The sequence below is a fragment of the Trichechus manatus genome, unplaced genomic scaffold, assembly GCF_000243295.1.
Source record: "Trichechus manatus latirostris isolate Lorelei unplaced genomic scaffold, TriManLat1.0 scaffold00002, whole genome shotgun sequence".
Taxonomy (NCBI): Eukaryota; Metazoa; Chordata; class Mammalia; order Sirenia; family Trichechidae; genus Trichechus; species Trichechus manatus.
Genome location: NW_004443938.1, coordinates 21533413 through 21553204, shown reverse-complemented (window position 1 = coordinate 21553204; position 19792 = coordinate 21533413). Strand labels below are relative to the sequence as shown.

The window sequence follows — 19792 nt, the reverse complement described above, 5'->3', positions numbered from 1 at the left end:
GCAGAAATTCTCCTTTTCTGGGAAACCTCCAGTTTTTTGCTTCTAAAGCTTTCAACTGATTGGACGAGGCCCACCCACATTATCAAGGACAATCTCCTTTATTTAAAGTCGATTGAATGCAGATGTTAACCACATCTACAGAATACCAACAAGCCTGGTGGCGCAGTGGTTAAGAGCTATGGCTGCTAACCAAAATGTTGCCAGTTTGAGTCCGCCAGCAGCTCCTTGGAAACCTTATGGGGCAGTTCTACTTTGTCCTATAGGGTCACTATGGGTTGGAAATGACTTGACAGAAACGACTCGATGGCAGCAGGCTTGGTTTGGTTTTTAGACTAGTGTTTGACTAAATAGCTAGCCTAGCCAAGTTGGTGGCACCCTGGTTAAGCGCTTGGCTGCTAACCAAAAGGTCGACATTTCTAACCCACTAGCTGCTCTGTGGGAGAAAGATGTGGTAGTGTGCTTCTGTAAAGATCTACAGCCTTGGAAACCCTATGGGGCAGTTCTGCTCTGTCCTGTAGGGTCTCTATGAGTTGGAATCGACTTGACGGCAATGGGCTTGATTTTTTGGTAGTCAAGTTGACCCGTAAAACTATCTGTCACGTTGGACCCCCTAATTTATCAGGGCAGCACAGCTGGTCTCACTCACAGTGCTGATCTGTGCTCCCGCAGCTCAGCAGCAGTGCTCCGTGGTACAGCAGCAATCCATGTATGTTGTCATTATTTGTTTACATTTTGTCTCACGCCCCAAACTGTAGTACAAGGCCCAGCCCACAGTAGGTACTCAGTAAATGTTGAATGAATGATTGCTTTCTTTAAACAGGGAGTAGAAATCCCTCTGTAGACTGTCTTGGCTCCAGCTTTGCTTCTCTTCCTCTGTTTGCATTCTCATCTGCTCCTAGGTTTGGTCCATGCTGGCGTCTTGTCAGCTGTAACCCTGGCTTCTTTCCACGTGGAGTCAGCGTCTCCGTTCGGCAGAGCCAGCGTGGGTGGACTCAGCAGTGTCTTTCCTGCTGGGACAGACCCCCAGCCTCCCACACGGCTTGCCTGGTTTCGAGGGTGGATCTTCGTTCCTGGATGTGCCCAAGTGGGCTGAATGCAGTAGTTTGACTCACACTTGGGACCTTTTTACACATGCATGTGTTTTAACAAGCATCAGCACAGCCATTAACAGGAGGCCCAGTCACTTGTCTTGCCCTGCATGGCTACCAACAAAACATTAGTCTTTTATTTAAAAAAAAAAAAAAAAGACTTTATTTTTCAGAAAAGTTTTAGGATTATAAACAAATTGTGCAGAAGGTACCCCTTCTCTTCCCCCTCACACAAAGTTTCTCCTGTTTTTCACATCTTACATTCCTGTGGTACATGTGTTACAGTTGAATCCATATTGATACATTATTATGAACTAAAGTCCATAGTTTAGAGTTCACTGTCTGTGCTGAGCAGCCCTATGGGTTTTGATAAATGCATAATGCCACGTGTCCACCATTACAGTATTGTGCAGAATAGTTTCGCTGCCCTAAAAATGCCCTGTGCGCCATCTCTTCGTCCCTCTTCCCTCCCACTGGTCCCCTGGAAACCAGTGATCTTTTTACCACCTCTATAGTTGTGCCTTTTCCAGAATGCCATATAGTTGGAATCATACAGTATGTAGCTTTTTCATGATGGTTTCTTTCACTTAGCAGTATGCATTTAAGATTAACCATCAAAATGATAGTCCTTTAGATACCACATTGCAGTGGGCCTGTTTACTGCCCACAGGTCTCTGCATGGGATTCACAACTTCCTTTTCGTGCCCACTGTCTCTTCCAAGTAGCATTTCTACATCGTCTCTGTCTCCCTCTTCTAGCACCTGTCAATCCTGACCACATTCAGCTATAGCTGATTTAGGAGACTTCCCCAGATCCAAACCCACAGCTGTCGAGTCGATTCCGACACATAGCGACCCTATAGGACAGAGTAGAACTCTGCCCCACTGGGTTTCCAAGGAATGGCTGGTGAATTCAAACTTCTGACCTTTTGGTTAGCAGCTGAGCTCTTAATCACTGAGCCACCAGGGGAGCTGGGAAATATCTGAGTTTGGTGTCTGTGTTCAGGAAGTCTCCCACGGTGATGACCCCAGATCACCCCTGGAAGGACTCAGTCATGAACAGCGGGGTGAGAGGTCTGGTCAGTGTAGGTGAAGGTGTCTTCTCTCCAAGAACGAGGCTGTAGCGGGCTTCGAGTCCGTGGTGCCTTGGTGGCATACTGGTGTAACATAGTATTTCCAGCCCACGAGAATTCAGCTTGGCCTTAAGCAGTTCCACTAATGAGGTGGGTGTGGACCATCTTCTACCAGAACCCTGAATCAATGGGCACTGGGACACAGCTAGTGTGGCTTCCTAGAGACAGGCTGGACGGTCACCACCTCTTGCCCTGCGTGGCTGACACCAGCCCTTTCTTTAAAGACATGCTTTATTCCATCCCTATGTCCTTATCTCTTGCCGGTAGCCCAAGACCAGTTTGAGCTTATTGATGTGTTGCCTCGTCCCTATGCTTGAGCCACCCAGTCCTACCTGAATGAGAATGAAGATTCTCTTTTATGATGTCCTTCCTAAAGTCTATACCTGCCGGCTGCCTCAGAACATGCTTGGAAGCTATTCAGCTCCTTGGTATTCACCTCTCTCTGGGATATCGATTTAGGTGCTGCCACAGGGGAGCTCAGGGCCTTGAAGGAAGGCTCTCCTGTAACTCAGCCTGTGCGTCCCGAGCCTGTGCGTCTGCCATAGACAAAGCTTTTAGGAGGTTCTCGTTGTCCTCATTCAATGGCTGGAAGGTTGTCCTTGCCGTCTTTATGAACTGTCTTAGCTGTTACTTATTTTCACAATACCTTATTAGGAACAGTTGGTGGTTTTCTTGCCACTTGGGCATTGTTAACGACCAGCTGTGCATGTTTAGTGCTGATATGCAAAGTGTGATTTTCCAGAAAGCACTGCATCTGGGCATTTTTGCTTACATTTTTCTTTTCTTTTTAAAAAACTTTTTCTCTTTCTTTCTTCCTGTTTATCCTTATGATTTTGAACAAGTTGGTAATGTGTTAGATCTTTACTTGCAATTTTTAGGCACAAGATGTGAAAGATTCTCTGGAAGAGACAATTACGTTGAACTTTTTTTTTAAGAGGCGTCAACTGATCACGTGCCTCCGGTCACTTGGCACATGCTGAGGTGACATCACTGTGTGTTGAGTTTGTACTATGTGCCTGGGCACGGCCATGCCAGCTTTTTGTTGATTTTCTATTATAAATACTTACAGCAGCCCTGAGAATTAGACATTAGTCCCCATTGTACAGTCATGGAGAATAAGGGTTAGGAGGATGAGTTATTTCACCCAGGTCACACAGTCATAAGTGGCATGGATAGAATTGAACCTGGGCCTGCCTCACTCCAAACGCCAAGCTCTGGGCACACCTCACAGGCCTCAGCTGAGGGGTCTCTTCCCAGGCAGCATGGGGCACCTGGGGGACGATGGAGAGTTTGGTTGCTTGATTCCCAGTCTGTGTCGGGCTCACTGAGACTCCTAGAAGAGAGTTTCTTCTATCCCAGAAGGAAGTGGCCTCATGAAGGATTGAAGACCAAGGGCGAGACATGTAACACCATTCCTGCCCACTCTGACTCCTTTTTTTTTGTGTTTAATCATTGTCTGGAGAACTGATTATCTCTCCAGAGAAAACTGATTGCTAAAATGAGTTGTTAAATGTAGGGTTTCAGGAAGGGAAGAGACTTGGGGGCTGGAGGCCTTCAAATCCCACCTGGCCTGAGGTATAGGGGATACCTGGGTGAGCCCTCAGAGGAGAAACAACCTACAAAGTGGGTGCAAAGGAAAACGGGTGTCAGACCTAGGAAAGCAGATCCTCATTTGGTCCCATATTGTCCTGCCGCTTGCCCTGACAGTTCCTCCTTCACTGAGTCAGCCTCTTGGTAGCCTCACCTCACTTCTCTAATTGGGGACCCCACGCCCAAGTCCCCGCCCTCATGGCTGGTGTCTGCGCTACCATCCCCCACACCTGCCATCGGCTCGGACCTGCTGCGCCTGTACAGTAGGTGTGCACTTGACACCTGCCGGCTTGCAAAATGCTTCAGCCTCAGCCGATCTCGTTAACTGGTGGAGCTTCTGATAGATCAATTTGCTCTTTGAGGTTGGGATTAGCGGTGACCTAGGTAAGAGCTTGTTCGTAACAGCGGAATATGTATTTTGCTGCCGCCCTGGTCTGAGTCAGCTATTCTCAGGTTATTTCTGTGGCCTGTCTGCTTATGCCCTTGCCTCCCTGTGTCTGTTTTTCACAAAGCAGCCAGGGTGATGTCTAAGGGGTAAATCAGATCATGTCATTTCTCTTCACCCCCAGTGGCCCTTGCCTCTCTCGGTACAGGCCGAGTCTTCACAGGGGTCTCTCAGTCTCCATTTACTTCGTTTCTTCCCATCCCCTGCCCCTCACCTCCCCATCCCCCAACTCCACCATAGTGACCCTGAGCTCCTGGCAGCTTCCCAGACACACCTTGGCCCTTGCTGTTCCTCCCCTGATGCTCTTTCCTCTGACCTTGACCTGGCTTCCTCCCTCGCCTCCTTCAAGTCTTTTACTCAGATGTGGTCTCTCACTGAGCCCCCTGCCCTGACTGTGCTATTTAAAATTCCAACCCTCCTCCTCCCTATCCCTCGCCTCTGCTTAATTTTTCTCCAAAGCATGTATCACCACTTGCTACTCTATATGTTATACTTTCCCCACCGTGTCTGTCAGTTTGTTGTCCTGTGGGGGTTTGCGTGTTGCTGTGATGCTGGAAGCTATGCTCCCGGTATTCAAATACCAGCAGGGTCACCCATGGCAGACAGGTTTCAGCTGAGCTTCCAGACTAAGACAGACTAGGAAGAAGGACCTGATGGTCTACTTCTGAAAAGAATTAGCCAGTGAAAATCTTGTGAATAGCAGCAGAACATTGGAGAAGGACATCATGCTTGGTAAGGTAAAGGGTCAGTGAAAAAGAGGAAGACCTTCAACAAGATGGACTGATACAGTGGCTGCAACAATGGGCTCAAGCATAAAAACTATTGTGAGGATGGTGCAGGACTGGGCAGTGTTTTGTCCTGTAGAACATAGGGTCACTATGAGTCGGAACCAACTCGACAGCGCCTAACAACAACACCATGTTGTACTTATTTGTTTGTTGCCTGTCTTGCCCTGTCAGGGTTTAATCTCCATGAGAGAAAGTATTTCTACTCAGTATTGTTCAGTCTTTGCCCCTGGCATCTACCTGGCAGGTAGTAGGTGCTCAGTGACTATGGGTTGCCTGGACTTGGCTGGTGCTCTTAGATCCTGATATTGCTGTTGTTGTCAGCTGCTGCCAAGTTGGGCCCCCTTCCCATGGTGACCCTGTGCACAATGGAATGAAACTCTGCCTGGTCTTGCACCATCCCTGTGATTGGTTGTGGATTGGACCATTGTGATCCATAGGATTTTCATTTTTGCAAGTAGACCGCAAGGCCTTTCTTCCTAGTCCATCTTAGTCTGGAAGCTCTGCTGAAATCTGTTCAGCATCATAGCAACATGCAAGTCTCCACTGACAGAGGGTGGTGGCTGTGCTTGAGATGCGTTTGGTGGGAATTGAATCCAGGTCCCCTGCGTGGGAGGTGAGAATTCTACCATTGAACCATCAGTACCTCCCACAGACCCTGATGTAGATGTACCAAATATTAAAATAGTCTAACATGACCAGCTTTGTTAATCTTTATGTCTACAAGCTGGTATTCGTTTTATATTGTTGACTTTGAGAGCAGCAGTTCTTAATGGGTTGTTGTGATACATGGATGTGTGACAAGTAATTTGTTAATAATAGTGGACATACTGAGTAAAGTCTGTGAACTGTTAAAGAACTGAAATATACTCTAGGGTGTTTGTCATTTAAAATCATGTCACCCTTGCTCACTTGTACCACGTGTGTTTTCTTGAGTAGGAGGAGAGTGGTGGCGTTATGTCTGGGGCAGCACGTGCCCTGTGGCTTGTCTCCTCTCTGCTGTAGCTGTCATTTATATCTGCCTTGTTTTCCAGAAATGTCCCTATCTGTGGGGGGTGAGTGGGAAAAGATAGGTCAAGACCTGCTCCCGTAGTGGTGAGAATAATGACTTCTGTTAACCTCCTCCTGCCGTTGAGTCAAATCTGATTTAAAATAGCCCTTTGATTCATCATAAAATGGAGTTTGGTCAGGCTATTTTGATTTTTTAAAATTGGGAGCTGGGGTTGGGGTTACTGTTTGGCTCTGAGCAAGTTTCAGCCATTGGAGGTTATTTACCTTTTAAAATGAGTGTATTTTAGGGAAATAACAGTGACATAGGGTAATAATAGCGAAAAAGAGGAAGACCCTCAACAAGATGGATTGACACAGTGGCTGCAACAATGGCCTCAAACATAGCAACGATTGTGATGGGACCGCAGGACTGGGCAGTGTTTCATTCTGTTGGACACGGGGTCACTATGAGTTGGAACCAACTCGACAGCACCTAACAACAACAACAATAGTAACAGGGTGTAATAGGTTGAACCACGTCTTCCCCCAAAATTTGTATCTACCCAGAACCTCAGAATATAACCTTATAGGGCCTTTGCAGATGTAATTTTAGTTGAGATGAAATCATACTGGACTAGGGTGGGCCCTATATCCAACGAGAAGAGGTAGAGATTGGAATTGATGCAGCTACAAGCCAGTGAATGCCAAGGGCTGTCGGAGGTTACCAAACGCCGGAGAAGGCAAGAAGGATCCTCTCTTAGAGCCTCCAGAGAGAGCGTGGGCCTGCAACACCTTGGTTTTGAACTTTTAGCTTCCCGAACTGTGAAAGAACAAATTTCTGTTGTTTTAAGCCACCCAGTTTGTAGTTCTTCGTTACGGCAGCGGTGGGAGACTAACGCATATGAGATCAAGCCGTGCTGGAACCGAAATGCCGAACATTTATTTCATTTTAGTTCAGTTAAGGCCTAATTTGAGGCCTAACCCCATTAAATGACCCAGCCCATCTATGCAGCCCTCAAGCACTGAGCCCTGTGTCCATTATTAATTAGAATGTTCCTCCACTCCTCTCTTCCTGGATCTTTCAGCCTCCGTTTGCCATATTCGTCACTTCCTGGCAGGGGCGGATTAACCGGTAAGCGCTGTACGCACCAGTTTACGGTGAGCGACGTACGCACCGGCTTAATGGTGCTTCCTTACTAATCTGTAGCGCACAATTTCACAAAGATGTGGTGAAAAACAGGTGAAATTGTGCGCTACAGATTAGGAAGTAAGCACCATTAAGCCCGTGCATACCTTGCTTATCGGGTAATCTGTCCCTGCTTCCTGGCATCCCATGCACCCTCCCTCAGCCTTGATTTTAGTATTGTATGCCCTCTGGCCTTCATGAACCACAACTACAGATGGCTTTCTCTGTTTACTGACTTGTTTCATTGGAGTGCATCTTTCTTAAATGGGAGGTAAATATATTAAGACATAAGACCTGATGTGTCTTAAAATGTCTGTTTGTTCTCTGTCATGGATTGAATTGTGTCCCCCAAAAATATCTGTCAACTTGGCTAGGTCATGATTCTCAGTATTGTATGAATGTCTACCATTTTGTCATTGGATGTGATTTGATTTCCCTGTGTGTTGTCAATTGTATCACTATGATGTAATAAAATGGATTAGCAGCAATTATATTGATAAGGTCAACAAGATTAGATTGTGTCTTAAGCCAATCTCTTTTGAGATATAAAAGAGAGAATCAAGCAGAGAGATAAGGGGACCTCATACCACCAAGAAAGCAGCACCGGGAGCAGAGCACATCCTTTGGACCCAGGGTCCCTGCGCCTGAGAAGCTCCTTGACCAGGGGAAGACTGATGACAAGGACCTTCCTCAGAACCAACAGAGAAAGAAAGCCTTCCCCTAAGAGCTGATGCCCTGAGTTTGGATTTGTAGCCTACTAGACTGTGAGAGAATAAATTTCTCTTTGTTAAAGCCATCCACTTGTGGCATTTCTGTTACAGTAGCACTAGATGACTAAGACATTCTCTAACCCTTGATTGACAGTTTGGGGAGATAGAGGCGTCGTGGCTGGAACTCACTTCGCCCAGGATTTTGGAGTCATCTCTCCCTTGGATTCCAGCTGTTGGTATTGCTGTTGGGAAGTCTGATAACATCAGTTTTTCTGTCCTTCTCTCTGTGACCCATTTTCTTTCTGAAAGCTTCCAGAATCTTCCCTTCATCCCTGATATTTGGATATTTCACAGTGATATGCCTAACGGTAGACTGGACCCCTTAAAACCAAAACCAGCCCTGTTGCCGTCGAGTCAATTCCGACTCATAGCGACCCTATAGGACAGAGTAGAACTGCCCCATTGGGTTTCCAAGGAGTGCCTGGTGGATTCGAACTGCTGACCTTTTGGTTAGCAGCCAAGCTCTTAACCACTACGCCACCAGGGTTTCTGGGTCCCTTATTAAGTGAAAAAAATTTCTTACAGGTGCCAGGGCTGATTTAGATTTTTAGCATTATAATATTTAAATATATACCACCTTGTTGTTGTTAGCACCAAGTAAGTAATACGTATTTAAAATAATATTACAATGTTAAAAATCTAAATCAGGTATAAACTCCTCATGCCTTTGGCACTTCCAATTATAAAATCAAATCAAAATAACAAATTAAGCATAAACCGCGCAAGCAACAGAAATCAAATGCACAACACCAGTTTACTGTGATGGCTGATTTCATTCCTTTTGCAACAGGAATGAGGTGTGGGGTCCACAGCTCCCCATCTTTGAGTGAGGTCCTGTGTTTCACTTGGTGTGAATAAGTCATTTGCATATTAAACCTGCCCTTTGACCTATATCTCATTAGCCCGTGGTAGTTATCAGAACTCACCTTGATGCCAGCGTGTAAACCCAGAACTGAGCCTGGCGTGACTTGGTTATGAGATGGTCATCCAGGTGGTTCCTCCAGCATGCTTGCTTATAGACAGTTTTTATGGATTGTCATTAAAGTGAAAACATGAAATTTAAATATTTTCATACAGAGCTCACATAACCCCGAGGATTCCGTTTGCCTTGATTCTTTCTCTCTACTTCCAGTTCTCTGTTTTTCCCCAGCAGGCTCGTGGAAAGGCAAGATAGCAGAGATTTATGTGTTCCTTAGATGAATGTTCTGCAAGGTCCTAGTAGGCTGATATTTGCCAGTCCCCTCCCCTGGCTCCTGCCGCCCAGCTGCCGTGATTTCCCCTGTACTTCAATCCCCTGGTACTTTGCCATCCTCCTTTGAGATGGAGACTGCTGAGGACCGAGTCACTTTTAGGAGCTGTTAAGCCGTGTTATCACAGAGCTTGAAAACCTAATCCAGTTTCAAGCCAAGTTTTAGCTTGAGTATTCCTGCTCACCCCTTCACAGTGGTGGATAGGGATGGTCATTCATATTTTTTAAAAGGTGGCATGACACTTGACAGGATTCACAGGTATATTTTCCGGCTAGTTAGAAGTGTTTATGTGGCTGTGTTAGACTCGGCTTTGGTTGCATTACTGCATTCTGCATTACCCAGCTCCCCACCACTGCAGACCTGGCTGCAGGTGGCAGGTTCTGCCTGCTTGTGGGTGTGCCTCTTGGACTAAACCCTGCCATGTGTACCTGTACAGTGGCAGCGGGGACTCTGCTTCTGCTTAAGAGAGGGGTGGGGAAGGGGGTCGCTGGAGATAGCTTGTCTGCACCGCTTAATGCTTTGTGAAACGTCTTCTGGGTCCTGGGTGTGCTTTCTATCATTGCCATCCTTCTCCTTCATCCAACATCCAATTCTTCTCCACGTAAATCTGTTTTTCCCTCCCTATACATCATATTTTTTTAAAAAGATTTCATTCTTGCCACGACTCGCATTAAAGCCCTCTTACTGCTCCCTGGATGAGTGTAGCCAGCCTCAGCAGCCTCCCTGCCTCCTCCGTTTGCCTGGGCCCTGCAGCCTAGCTAACTCTCCTGTCATTCACAGCCCTTGCTCTCGAGCCCCGGGGGCTGCCGTCTCTGCAGGCTAAGGCGACGGGCAGCCTGTGGGTTGATGGATTTTATGTGGCCTCTATGCTGTGAGTTAGAATTGACTCGACGGCACACAACAACAACAACGATATTTTAAGGAATTGTTAGACAACTTTTAGAAATTGGGAATTTTTTGCATTAAAAAATTGGTATTTTGAACTTTTCCTGAGCACTTGAAATATCTGGCAGCACATATTGCTAACAGGTGACAGTGGGCAGGAGTGGAGTTAGCAATATGTGCTCCAAACATGCCCCAAGCGTACACTGGGGCATGTTTTCTACAGTTTGCCTTGCTCCCCACTACTCCTTATAGCACGCCCAACTGCCTCAGTTCTCATTTCTGTTACATGCCTGGTCTCCATAAACCCAAAAAACCAAACCTACTGCCATCGAGTCAATTCCAATTCTGACTCATAGGGACCCTATAGAGTAGAACTGCCCGTAGGGTTTCCAAGGACTGGCTGGTGGATTCGAACTGCCCACCTTTTGATCAGCAGCCAAATGCTTAACCACTGTGCCACCAGGGCTCCTAGTCTTCATATGCATTAATATTTTTAGCCCAGAGCTGTCTGACTCCCAGGCCAAGGACCTTTCCATCCCTGTATTTTGGCCTCCTGTGTACCGTTTGCCCCTGTGGTGCTCTCTCCCCCTGTGTAAACCTGTCCAAGTCCTCCTTGTCCTTCCACAAGGCCACTTATCTCCTCCTCCTCTGCTCCCACCCTCCCTGCTGCCCCGGGTGGAAGCTTTCACCCTCCCTGGGTTCCTAACACACTCGGGCTTACTGTTCTCCCTAGGCGGCATCATATGTTGTTTTGTTTGCTGGTGTGTGATTAGGAGTCTCTCTGGGGCAGGCCTCACAGTGTCTGACACACAGTGGGTTTTCAGCACCTAGTGGGTTCTCAACAGATGCATGACCAGCACGGTGAGTAGACATGATCTAGGGCCTCATTCTGTGGGTATCCCCGGAAGGGCCTCTGACTAATGTGGGGCTGTTAGGTGGTAATAACATACTCCAGGGTCTATGAAGACGACTTTCACTTCTTGTCAGCAGAGCTGCTGCTTGGGGGTGTATCTTTATTGTGGGAAAACATGCAGACAGAACTAAAGTCTGGTAAAGCACAGTGGGCTGTGGGTGTACTCACTCCCCTGTGAGTGATTTGACTTCTCACTAAGTCTGTTCAGTGATGCTCCTTTTAAGACTGACATACAGAAGACGGAGCTAAGTAGAACTTCAATTGAATTTAGAATATGTTGACACTCCTCATTAAAACGATTCCATCCCGAGTGTATACAGGAGTCTGTATTTGATACTCATGGTGACCCCACGTGTGACAGAGTAGAACTGCTGCGTAGGGTTTTCTTGGTAATCTTTATGGAAGCAGATTGCCAGGACTTTCTTCCATGGTACCGCTGGGCAGGTTTGAACCACCAACCTTTAAGTTAGCTGCTGTCGAGTCGATTCCAACTCATACTGACCCTATAGGACAGAGTAGAACTGCCCCATAGGGTTTCCAAGGAGTGGCTGGTGGATTCAAATTGTCTACCTTTTGGTTAGCAGCCGAGCTCTTAACCACTGTGCCGCCAAGGTTAGTAGTCGAGCACAAGCCATTTGCACCACCTCCTGTGAGTGGGAATTGACTCGATGGCAATGGGTTTGGTGGTATTGGTACTTAGTACTAGATACAGTCTTTGTTTTCTAAGACTCTCCCACGTGGACCTCCACTCTCTGTCCTTCTCACCCAGGATTTGTTTCTGTATCACCGGCATTCACTCCACAGTCCCACCTGCATGCTGAGCCTGGAGTTCTCCTATACCACTGCGCAACATGGGCCTTAGGGTCGCCCAACAATAAAGGGGGCCCGAGGCCTGCGTCCTGGTGGGGGCCCTTGAGACCTTAAACATAGCCCTGTGCTTGTGAGTTCACCTTCTGTAATAGGTTATAGCAGACCCCAGTGACCTTATAAGCTGGTAATGTGAGCAGGAGGAAGTGGAAAGAATGATCTTACAGGTGTGGGTGGGGTAATGAGAAGTGTCATATTTTGGTAGAAAAATGACTGTTATGATTAGTCAGCAAATACCTGGTTTGCATCAGCTTTCCCTCTTGGGAAACCAAGCCCAGGGTTACCCAGCCACATGCCCTTGGGTAACGGTGATGGTGGTGGTTGCTGTTTGTGTCTGCTCTGACTCATGGTGACCTCATGAAGAACAGAGGGAGACGTTGCCCAGTCGTGTGTTATCTTCATAATTGTTGAATGTTTGAGTCCATTGTTGTGGCCACTGTGTATTTTGAGTACCTTCCAACCTAGGGGGTTCATCTTGCGGCACTATATCAGACAATTTCTCCTGTGATCTGTAGGGTCTTCATTGGCTAATTTTTTGAAGTAGACTGCCAGGTGTTTCTTCCTAGTCTTAGTCTGGAAGCTCTGCTGAAACCACCTGTCCACCATGGGTGACCCTGCTGGTATATGAAGTACTGGTGGCATAGCTTCCAGCATCATAGCCACACACAGGCCACCACAGTATGCCACACTGACAGACAAGTGTGGTGGGTAATGGTAATAACCTCCAGATACCGCATGTTATCTGGACTCCTGTCGAGAGGCAAAGGTGCTTTGCTTCCCAACTTTGGGGCGAGTGAGTGAGTGGAACCTAGAGCAGCACTGTCCGGTAGAACCTTCTTCGGTGATGGAAATGTTCTATATCCGCACTGCCCAGTACAGTAGCCGCTTGCCCCACATGGCTATTGAGCACTTGAAATGGGGCTAGTGGGACTGAGGAACTGAATTCTTTATTTCATTTTCATGAGTTTAAATTTAAATGCTGCACATGGTTACCATGTTGGACCGTGCAGATCTCGAGGACTGGGGAAAATGGGTCAGACGCAGTCCTTGAAGGCAAGCCAGTGCAATCCTAAGGAGAGCCAGCTCTGAAGACGCCTCCCACGTGGGCGGCATTGCGGACTGCTGCACAAGCCACAGCCCGTTTCACCGGACTTGGCAGAGCATCACCTGTGTGGGTGATGTCTGTAGGGATACCCATTGCTGCGCTGTTCTTAGATGATGTTATTCACTTACTGTTCTTTTATTTCCTTTAAGAATAGCAGATGCTGAGCTCCCCTTAGCTGTGTGATTCCTCCAGGAGGTTCTATATCCTGTACCCTCTGCTTGATGGGCTATTCCATTAAACCATGACATCAGTATAGGCTTTGTGTCCATACAAAGTATAAATACTAAACCCAAATGACTTGTTTTTATTGGGGGGCGGGGGGAGAAGAGAGGGAGGCTGTACAGACTGCCCCGTAGATCGAAACTTCTGGATTTATTGGTTTTGCTTGGCTTATCTTGAATAGAGTCTGCTGAAGCTGGCTCTGGGTGTTTTGACCTTATATGGTCGTTCCTAAAGCGGCTCGTACAGTGGACGGTGAATGAATCACAGGCGTGCTTGCCAGCACTGCGGTGTATGCTCGGCTCTCCACGGCCCCGCTATCGCTTTAACCCTTCATTGGCCCGAGGGGGGACTGTGGGTGATTTATCTGCACTGTGGTTTCCTATGGGTGGTTAATTCCTTTGTAATCTAGTGAGTTTCTTTGTTGGTGGTTTAGTCCCCACTGGTCCCGTCACTATAGAAAGCCTGGCAAACCCTCGAAAGCTGTACAGCTCTCTACCTGTGGCTCCTTAAACGACCCTCCTCCCCCACCAGTATCCTTTCCACCGTGATTTTAAATATACACCAAATCAGGAGGTTGGGCACAGGTCATGTTGGACGAGAGAACACCAGCCTTTTGGAGGGGAGGGGTGGCAGCCAAGGAGGCTGGTGCCCAGAGAGGGAGGCAGTCCGCACGTTCGCTGTGGCTTCCTGTGTTCTGAAAGAAAGTGGAGCCTGGGATTCCTCTTAGTGTCCTCTTCCCTGACAGAGATACCATCTGTCCCCACACCCCTGCCCTGCCCTTATTGTTGTTGTTAGCTACTGTCAGGTCAGCCCTGGCTCATGGCAACCCCAAGTACAACAGGATTGGACCATTGTGATACACAGGATTTTCATTGGCTGATTTTCAGCAGTAGATTGCCAGGCCTTTCTTCCTAGTCTGTCTTAGTCTGGACGCTCCGCTGAAACCTGTTTAGCATCACAGCAACATGAAACCCTCACTGACAGATGGGTGCTGGTTGGCCAAGAATTGAACCCACATCTCTTGCATGGAGGGCAAGAATTCTCCCACTGAACCACCACTGCCTTCTGTCCTGCCTGTGGTGGGCTTAAAAAATGACATCTCATTTTAAGTAGCTGCTCTGTACCAGTCTGAGTCAGCCTGGCTGGGTACAAGTGCAGGATGAACTCTCTGAAGGAAGGAAAAGCCACAGGGCCAGGAACATCTAATCAGAGGGGCAGGGTGTCTGCATTCATTCTGTATGCTGGCCGAGTTCCTAGGGCATGGCAGATGCCCACAGATATTTTCCTAGCCAGATAACCATCTCCAGCTTTTCTGACATCTGGGAGGCCAGGTGATTATGTTTTAACTTCCCTCCTACCAGTATTGTCTGGAGCTTTGGTGTCACAGTGGTTAAGAGCTCAGCTGCTAACCAAAAGACTGGCAGTTCGAATCCATCAGCTGCTCCTTGGAAACCCTATCGGGCAGTTCTACTCTGTCCTGTAGGGTCACTATGAGTTGGAATCGACTTGACGGCAACGGTTTTTTTTTGTTTGTTTTTTGTTTTTTATCACTATTATCCAGCAAGAAACACTGGTTCCCAGTTCTGAGGTCATTAGCATTTTCTAAGGAGTTAAGCTTTTTCGTCTTTTGTTCGTATTATTATTTTATTTTTTTAAGAGATTTTGACCCTAATAAGACTAAGGATTTTAGAATTATACCTCTGTTTTATCTGAGCTTTTCAATATGGATCGCATCTCTTCCAGTATAGAAATAATAATCAGTATTCAGAAGTGTTAGCTGTGGGCCTGGTATTAGTCTGAGAAATGGATATCAATTCACTAACTTAATCCACACATCAACCTTATGAAGTAGTTGTTATTTCCTTTCCCAGTTTTATGGATAAGGAAACTGAGGCCAGAGAGGTTAAGAAACTTGCCCAGAGTCACACAGTGAGTTAGTGGCAGAGCTGGCCTTTGACCCAGGACGTCCCTGGCTCCAGAGCTCCTGCTCCTGGCGGTAGAAAGGTGATCATCCTTTAGCCTTATTCTGGTCGAAACAATGAAACTTCCCATTTCTATAGTATTAGCTCTTGTTAATAGGTGAATAAATGATTTTTAAGTACAAATGTGAAAATTATGTTGAGGAATACAAAACCTTGCAGATGAGACCAATATTCACATTGATAAATGCTGGTTTTGAAGTGGGTTATGTATACGTAACACCTGAGCAAAAGGATCTAAACAAATTCTCCATAGGAGCAGGAATAAATCACTACCCATCGCGGTCGAGTTGATTCCAACTCATTATTGTCGGGGGACTTAGGAGAGTGTCGTTTCTGGAATGATTACTGTGCATGGAGGACCTGGCCTCAGGAGCTAGTGTTCCTCAGGGTAGTATGTCATATTCCCCAGGTTTGTGTTGGGGCAGGGAAAAAAAAAAAAGGTTGAGTGCTATTATCTTAATAAATGCACTTAACTAGAAAGGAGATATTCAGGACACCAGCCTTGCACAGGGAGACCAGACAGTGAGAACTTACGCAGACCAGTGAAGACGATGCCTCTCCCTCTGTTGCACAGACACCCCTCAGCCATTCCTTGTGGCTAGGAGGAGCTGTGGAGCAGGTGGCTCCTAATGGAAAGATCAGGACTTTGAACCTGTTTGTTCCGGTTCAAACCCCTGCTGAGAATTTGCATTTCTAACAATTTCCCAGATGATGCTAATGCTGCTCCTTAGGGATCAGTTCAGAGAACCACTAGCAGAGCGGTGGTTCTCAAAAATTTATCATACATAAGAATCACCTGGGGATCTCCTTAAACTGTAGATTCTGATTCAGTATATCTGGGGGTAGAAAGGCAATTCCCAGTGGGGGTTCAAACTGGAATGAACCGGTTTGAAGCCCTGGGAAAGATAAATGCAAAATTTTAGGACTCTTTTCAATGCTATTTTAATTTGATGTTTAAAGTCCTGTTCTGAGAGGTGGAGAGAAGACTCAGATGCCAGAAGAGGTGAGAGGTAGCAGAGACCTAGTTTGTGTTGGAAGTAGAAATTCCCAATTAGTGCAGTTTTTCACCAAACTCCAGTTAGATTTTCTCACTCCCTTTTCTCTACTGGGTGTGTTTGGTTGCAGGAATAGAAAGCTCAACTCAAAGTGGCTGAAACAACAAGAAAACAGGTGCCGTTGAGTCGACTCCAAGTCATGGCAACCCTATGTGTGTCAGAGTAGAACTGTGCTCTGTAGGGTTTTCAGTGGTTGTGACCTTTTGGGAGTAGATTGCCAGGGCTTTCTTCTGAGGCACTTCTGGGTGGACTAGAACCTTCAGCCTTTTGGTTAGCAGACAATTGCCTTAACCATTTGCATCACCCAGGGACTTCTGCTGAAACACTAAAAGAGAATCACTGGCTCATGGGCAGGGTGGGCTTCAGGGTGGTTTGACTCAGTGACTTGATGCTGTTATCCAGAACCCTGTGTTCATATTTCTCTCTGCTCTGCCCACCATGGAGCCAGACTCACCCTAAACTCTGCTTCTGTTAATGGTTGGAAGATGGCTGCCAGGGCTTGTTCTTCCTCAGCCCTCTCTCAGTTCAGGGTGGGGGTGCTTCTGATGGAAGAGTTTCTTTTCCTGAAGCCCCCACTGGTTTCAGGTGGATCCCTTGTCCCCTCTGGCATCAGTGCCTCATGGGGCAATGCTGATGCCCAGGCCTGAGCTGAGCGCCCTGCCTCAGGAGCCCCACTGTGGGATTGGTTTTCCCCAGACCCAGGGCTGTGAGGAGAGATGTGGGCCCCGCAACAAGAGCCAGGTAGTCACCAACTGCACGTCTCACTACTCTTTCCATAACCCGCCAATGCCTTTCTATACTCACAAGTTCAGTTTTCTGCTAAAAAGTAGAAAATTGTCTTTTTTGAAATATTACTTTTTACTGCTGTTGTGACTTAAGTCTTCTTGGCTCCTCCCTCCCTCTCTCCCTTCTCCTTTCCCCTCCCTCCTCCATTTTTTCTCCTCTCCTTCCCTCTTCTCCCCTCTTTGCCTTTTCTTCTTATCCCCCCTTCTCTCTCCCCTCCTTCCCCCAGTTCCTCCTTCCCCCCTCCTTACTCTGTCCCCACAAACCAAACCCACTGCCGACAAGTCGATTCTGACTCATAGTGTCCCCATAGGGTTTCCAGGGCTGACACATCTTTCTTTCATAGAGCCACTGGTGGTTTCGATCTACTAACCTTTCGGTTAGCAATCAGGCACTTTAACCACTGCACCACCAGGGATCCTTCCTTCCTCTGTTATTGCCCTTCAGCTGATGATCTAGTCACTTATTTAACTCATCTAAATTAGTTCAGTACAATTACTTTCTCACTAATAAAATGCCTTCTTGCTTCCTCCCCAGGAAGAAGAAATGCCAGATGTAGAAATTGACATTGACGATCTGCTTGACGCAGACAGTGAAGAAGAGAGAGCTTTAAAATTACAGGTAAGCAGCCTTCAAAATCTACAACCTTCCGATAACTAAAGCTTGCCTACACTTGGGTCTCCAGAGCTTGGCGTGAATGAATTCTGCCCTGTGGCAGTGTCGGCTCAGGGCATGGGCACTGGTGGCTCGCAGAGGAAGGCGCTGAGGTGCTGAGTATACATTCATAACGGTCTCTGGGGAAACAGCGGTTCTTGACTACTGTCGCTTCTCAAAATACCTTACAAACATGAGTTTCCCCAGCCTCTTTTTGGGAGAGAGAGCTGGTTCTGCCTCCAAAGATCCGTTTACCAGTTTTGGATTGTATCATTCATGAAATTAAGTTTTCGATAAGCTTGCTTAGACAGTAGTTCTATTTAATAAAATATTGTCTATTAGAGAACACTCACCGTATAGCATTCTAACGATGGATGTTGAGACGTCTCGTGTTTCCTTAGTCTAGAGTAGTAAAATATTTCCCTTTCCAGAGGAGGTCAAATCTATCATTTTAAAATCTGCATTTGGGAGTTCCTAAAACCAGTTGACCTTTGACCTGCTGTTATCCTTACTGTTCACTGATAAATACTGTTAATGGCAGTTATTTATCACCGATAGCAAATGATCACTAAAAGCAATCCGAAGGTACATTTTAATGTATGAATGTGTTCAATGTGTTAATAATTACTAGTGTCCCTGGAGTGGTGAACAGACTCAGTTTACTGATTTTTTTTTTTTTTTTTTTTGGTGGTAGGATTATTTGGGAGGCAATAGCATCCTAGTTATAAAAGTTTTTTAAAAATAAGATAAAACAGGCACTAGTTCTGTAGAAAGGAGCCCTGGTGGCACAGTGGTTAAGCACTCGACTACTAACCGAAAGATTGGAGGTTTGAACCCGCCAGCCGCTCCTCGGGAGAAAGGTACGGCAGTCTGTCCTTATATTTTCTGTAAAGATTTACAGCCTAGGAAACCCTACAGGACAGTTCTACCCTGTCCTGTAGGGTTGCTCTGAGTTGAAATCAACTCGATGGCAATGATATTTCTATAGAAAATATAAGGACAGTAAAAGCTTTCTTAAAATTTAGAACTTGAACGGGGCTTCAGCTGTGCTCAGGTCATGGCGCCTTGATTCCCAGGTGAGAACACGGAGGCCCGCAGAGGCTGTATCACAGCTGGCACGCGGCTGAACCCCGGCCAGACCCCTCTGTCCGCATCAGTGTAATCGTTATCACCTCTTATACACTGTCGAAACTTTAGGTTAATATTGACCAAGTTGGCAGCTAAAAGGAAAGCGGGGTGTGTGTGTGAGTGTATGTGTGTGCGCGCACGCGTGCGTGTGTGCGCGTGTGTGTGTCTGTGCATGAAGGGGGGTAGAAAGTCACTGACCAGATGGGTGGGATTAAAATCATTTGGATCCCTCTGGGTTGCGTTCAGTTAATAGAAGGAAAACCGCAGTGGTGGGGTCTGGCCCTTGTGGAAGGCTGTCCTGGGTTTGAGCTTATTGAGCTAGTCCACATCTTCCTGCAAACTATAACCTAAACCAAACCCAAACCAAAGCAGTTGTCGCGGAGTGGGTTCTGACTTATGATGACTCCACATGTGTTGGAGTAGAAACGTGCTGCATAGGGTTTGCAGTGGCTGTGATCTTTTGAAAGTAGATCGCCAGCCCTTTCTTTTGAGGTACTTCTGGGTGGACTCGAACCTCCAGCCATTCATTTAGCAGCTAGCACATTAATTGTTTGCACCACACAAGGACTCCTACAACCTAATGGATACCCTAATATCTCCCATCTTTCCTTAACATAGGCCCTTTTCTTTTCCTCTGTGAGATATTCATAACCTGGTTGTCAAGTGTCAGATTTAGTTTCCAGTGCTATGGTAATACAAAATTATAAATCTCCTATTAAAATTTTTTTTTCCTTGAAGGGTGCATGTATGTGTGTCTGTGTATGTATGCATTGCCTGAAGAACAAAGCATTTCTGCCTGTTAAGGATACAACCTTTTATATCTTCAAATGACCAACTGGTGCTAGGATAAACAAGTGTGATTCTAGATAGTCAATAAGAAACCTTGATTCACCATGCTTAAAATAATACTATACAGATGAAACGATTTTTAATTTCATTTTAAAAATTATATTTAATTTTAA

General features: G+C 46.4%; 1 protein-coding gene across 1 annotated transcript in view; it reads left to right on the top strand.

The window, feature by feature from the left end:
- The window catches only part of PPP1R14C (protein phosphatase 1 regulatory inhibitor subunit 14C), a 107403-nt gene that overhangs the window by 60411 nt on the left and 27200 nt on the right, over positions 1 to 19792 (top strand). The window contains exon 4 of the mRNA XM_012554639.1: positions 17586 to 17669. Coding sequence (XP_012410093.1) covers positions 17586 to 17669 — 84 coding nt within the window. The remainder of the gene's footprint in view (positions 1 to 17585; positions 17670 to 19792) is intronic.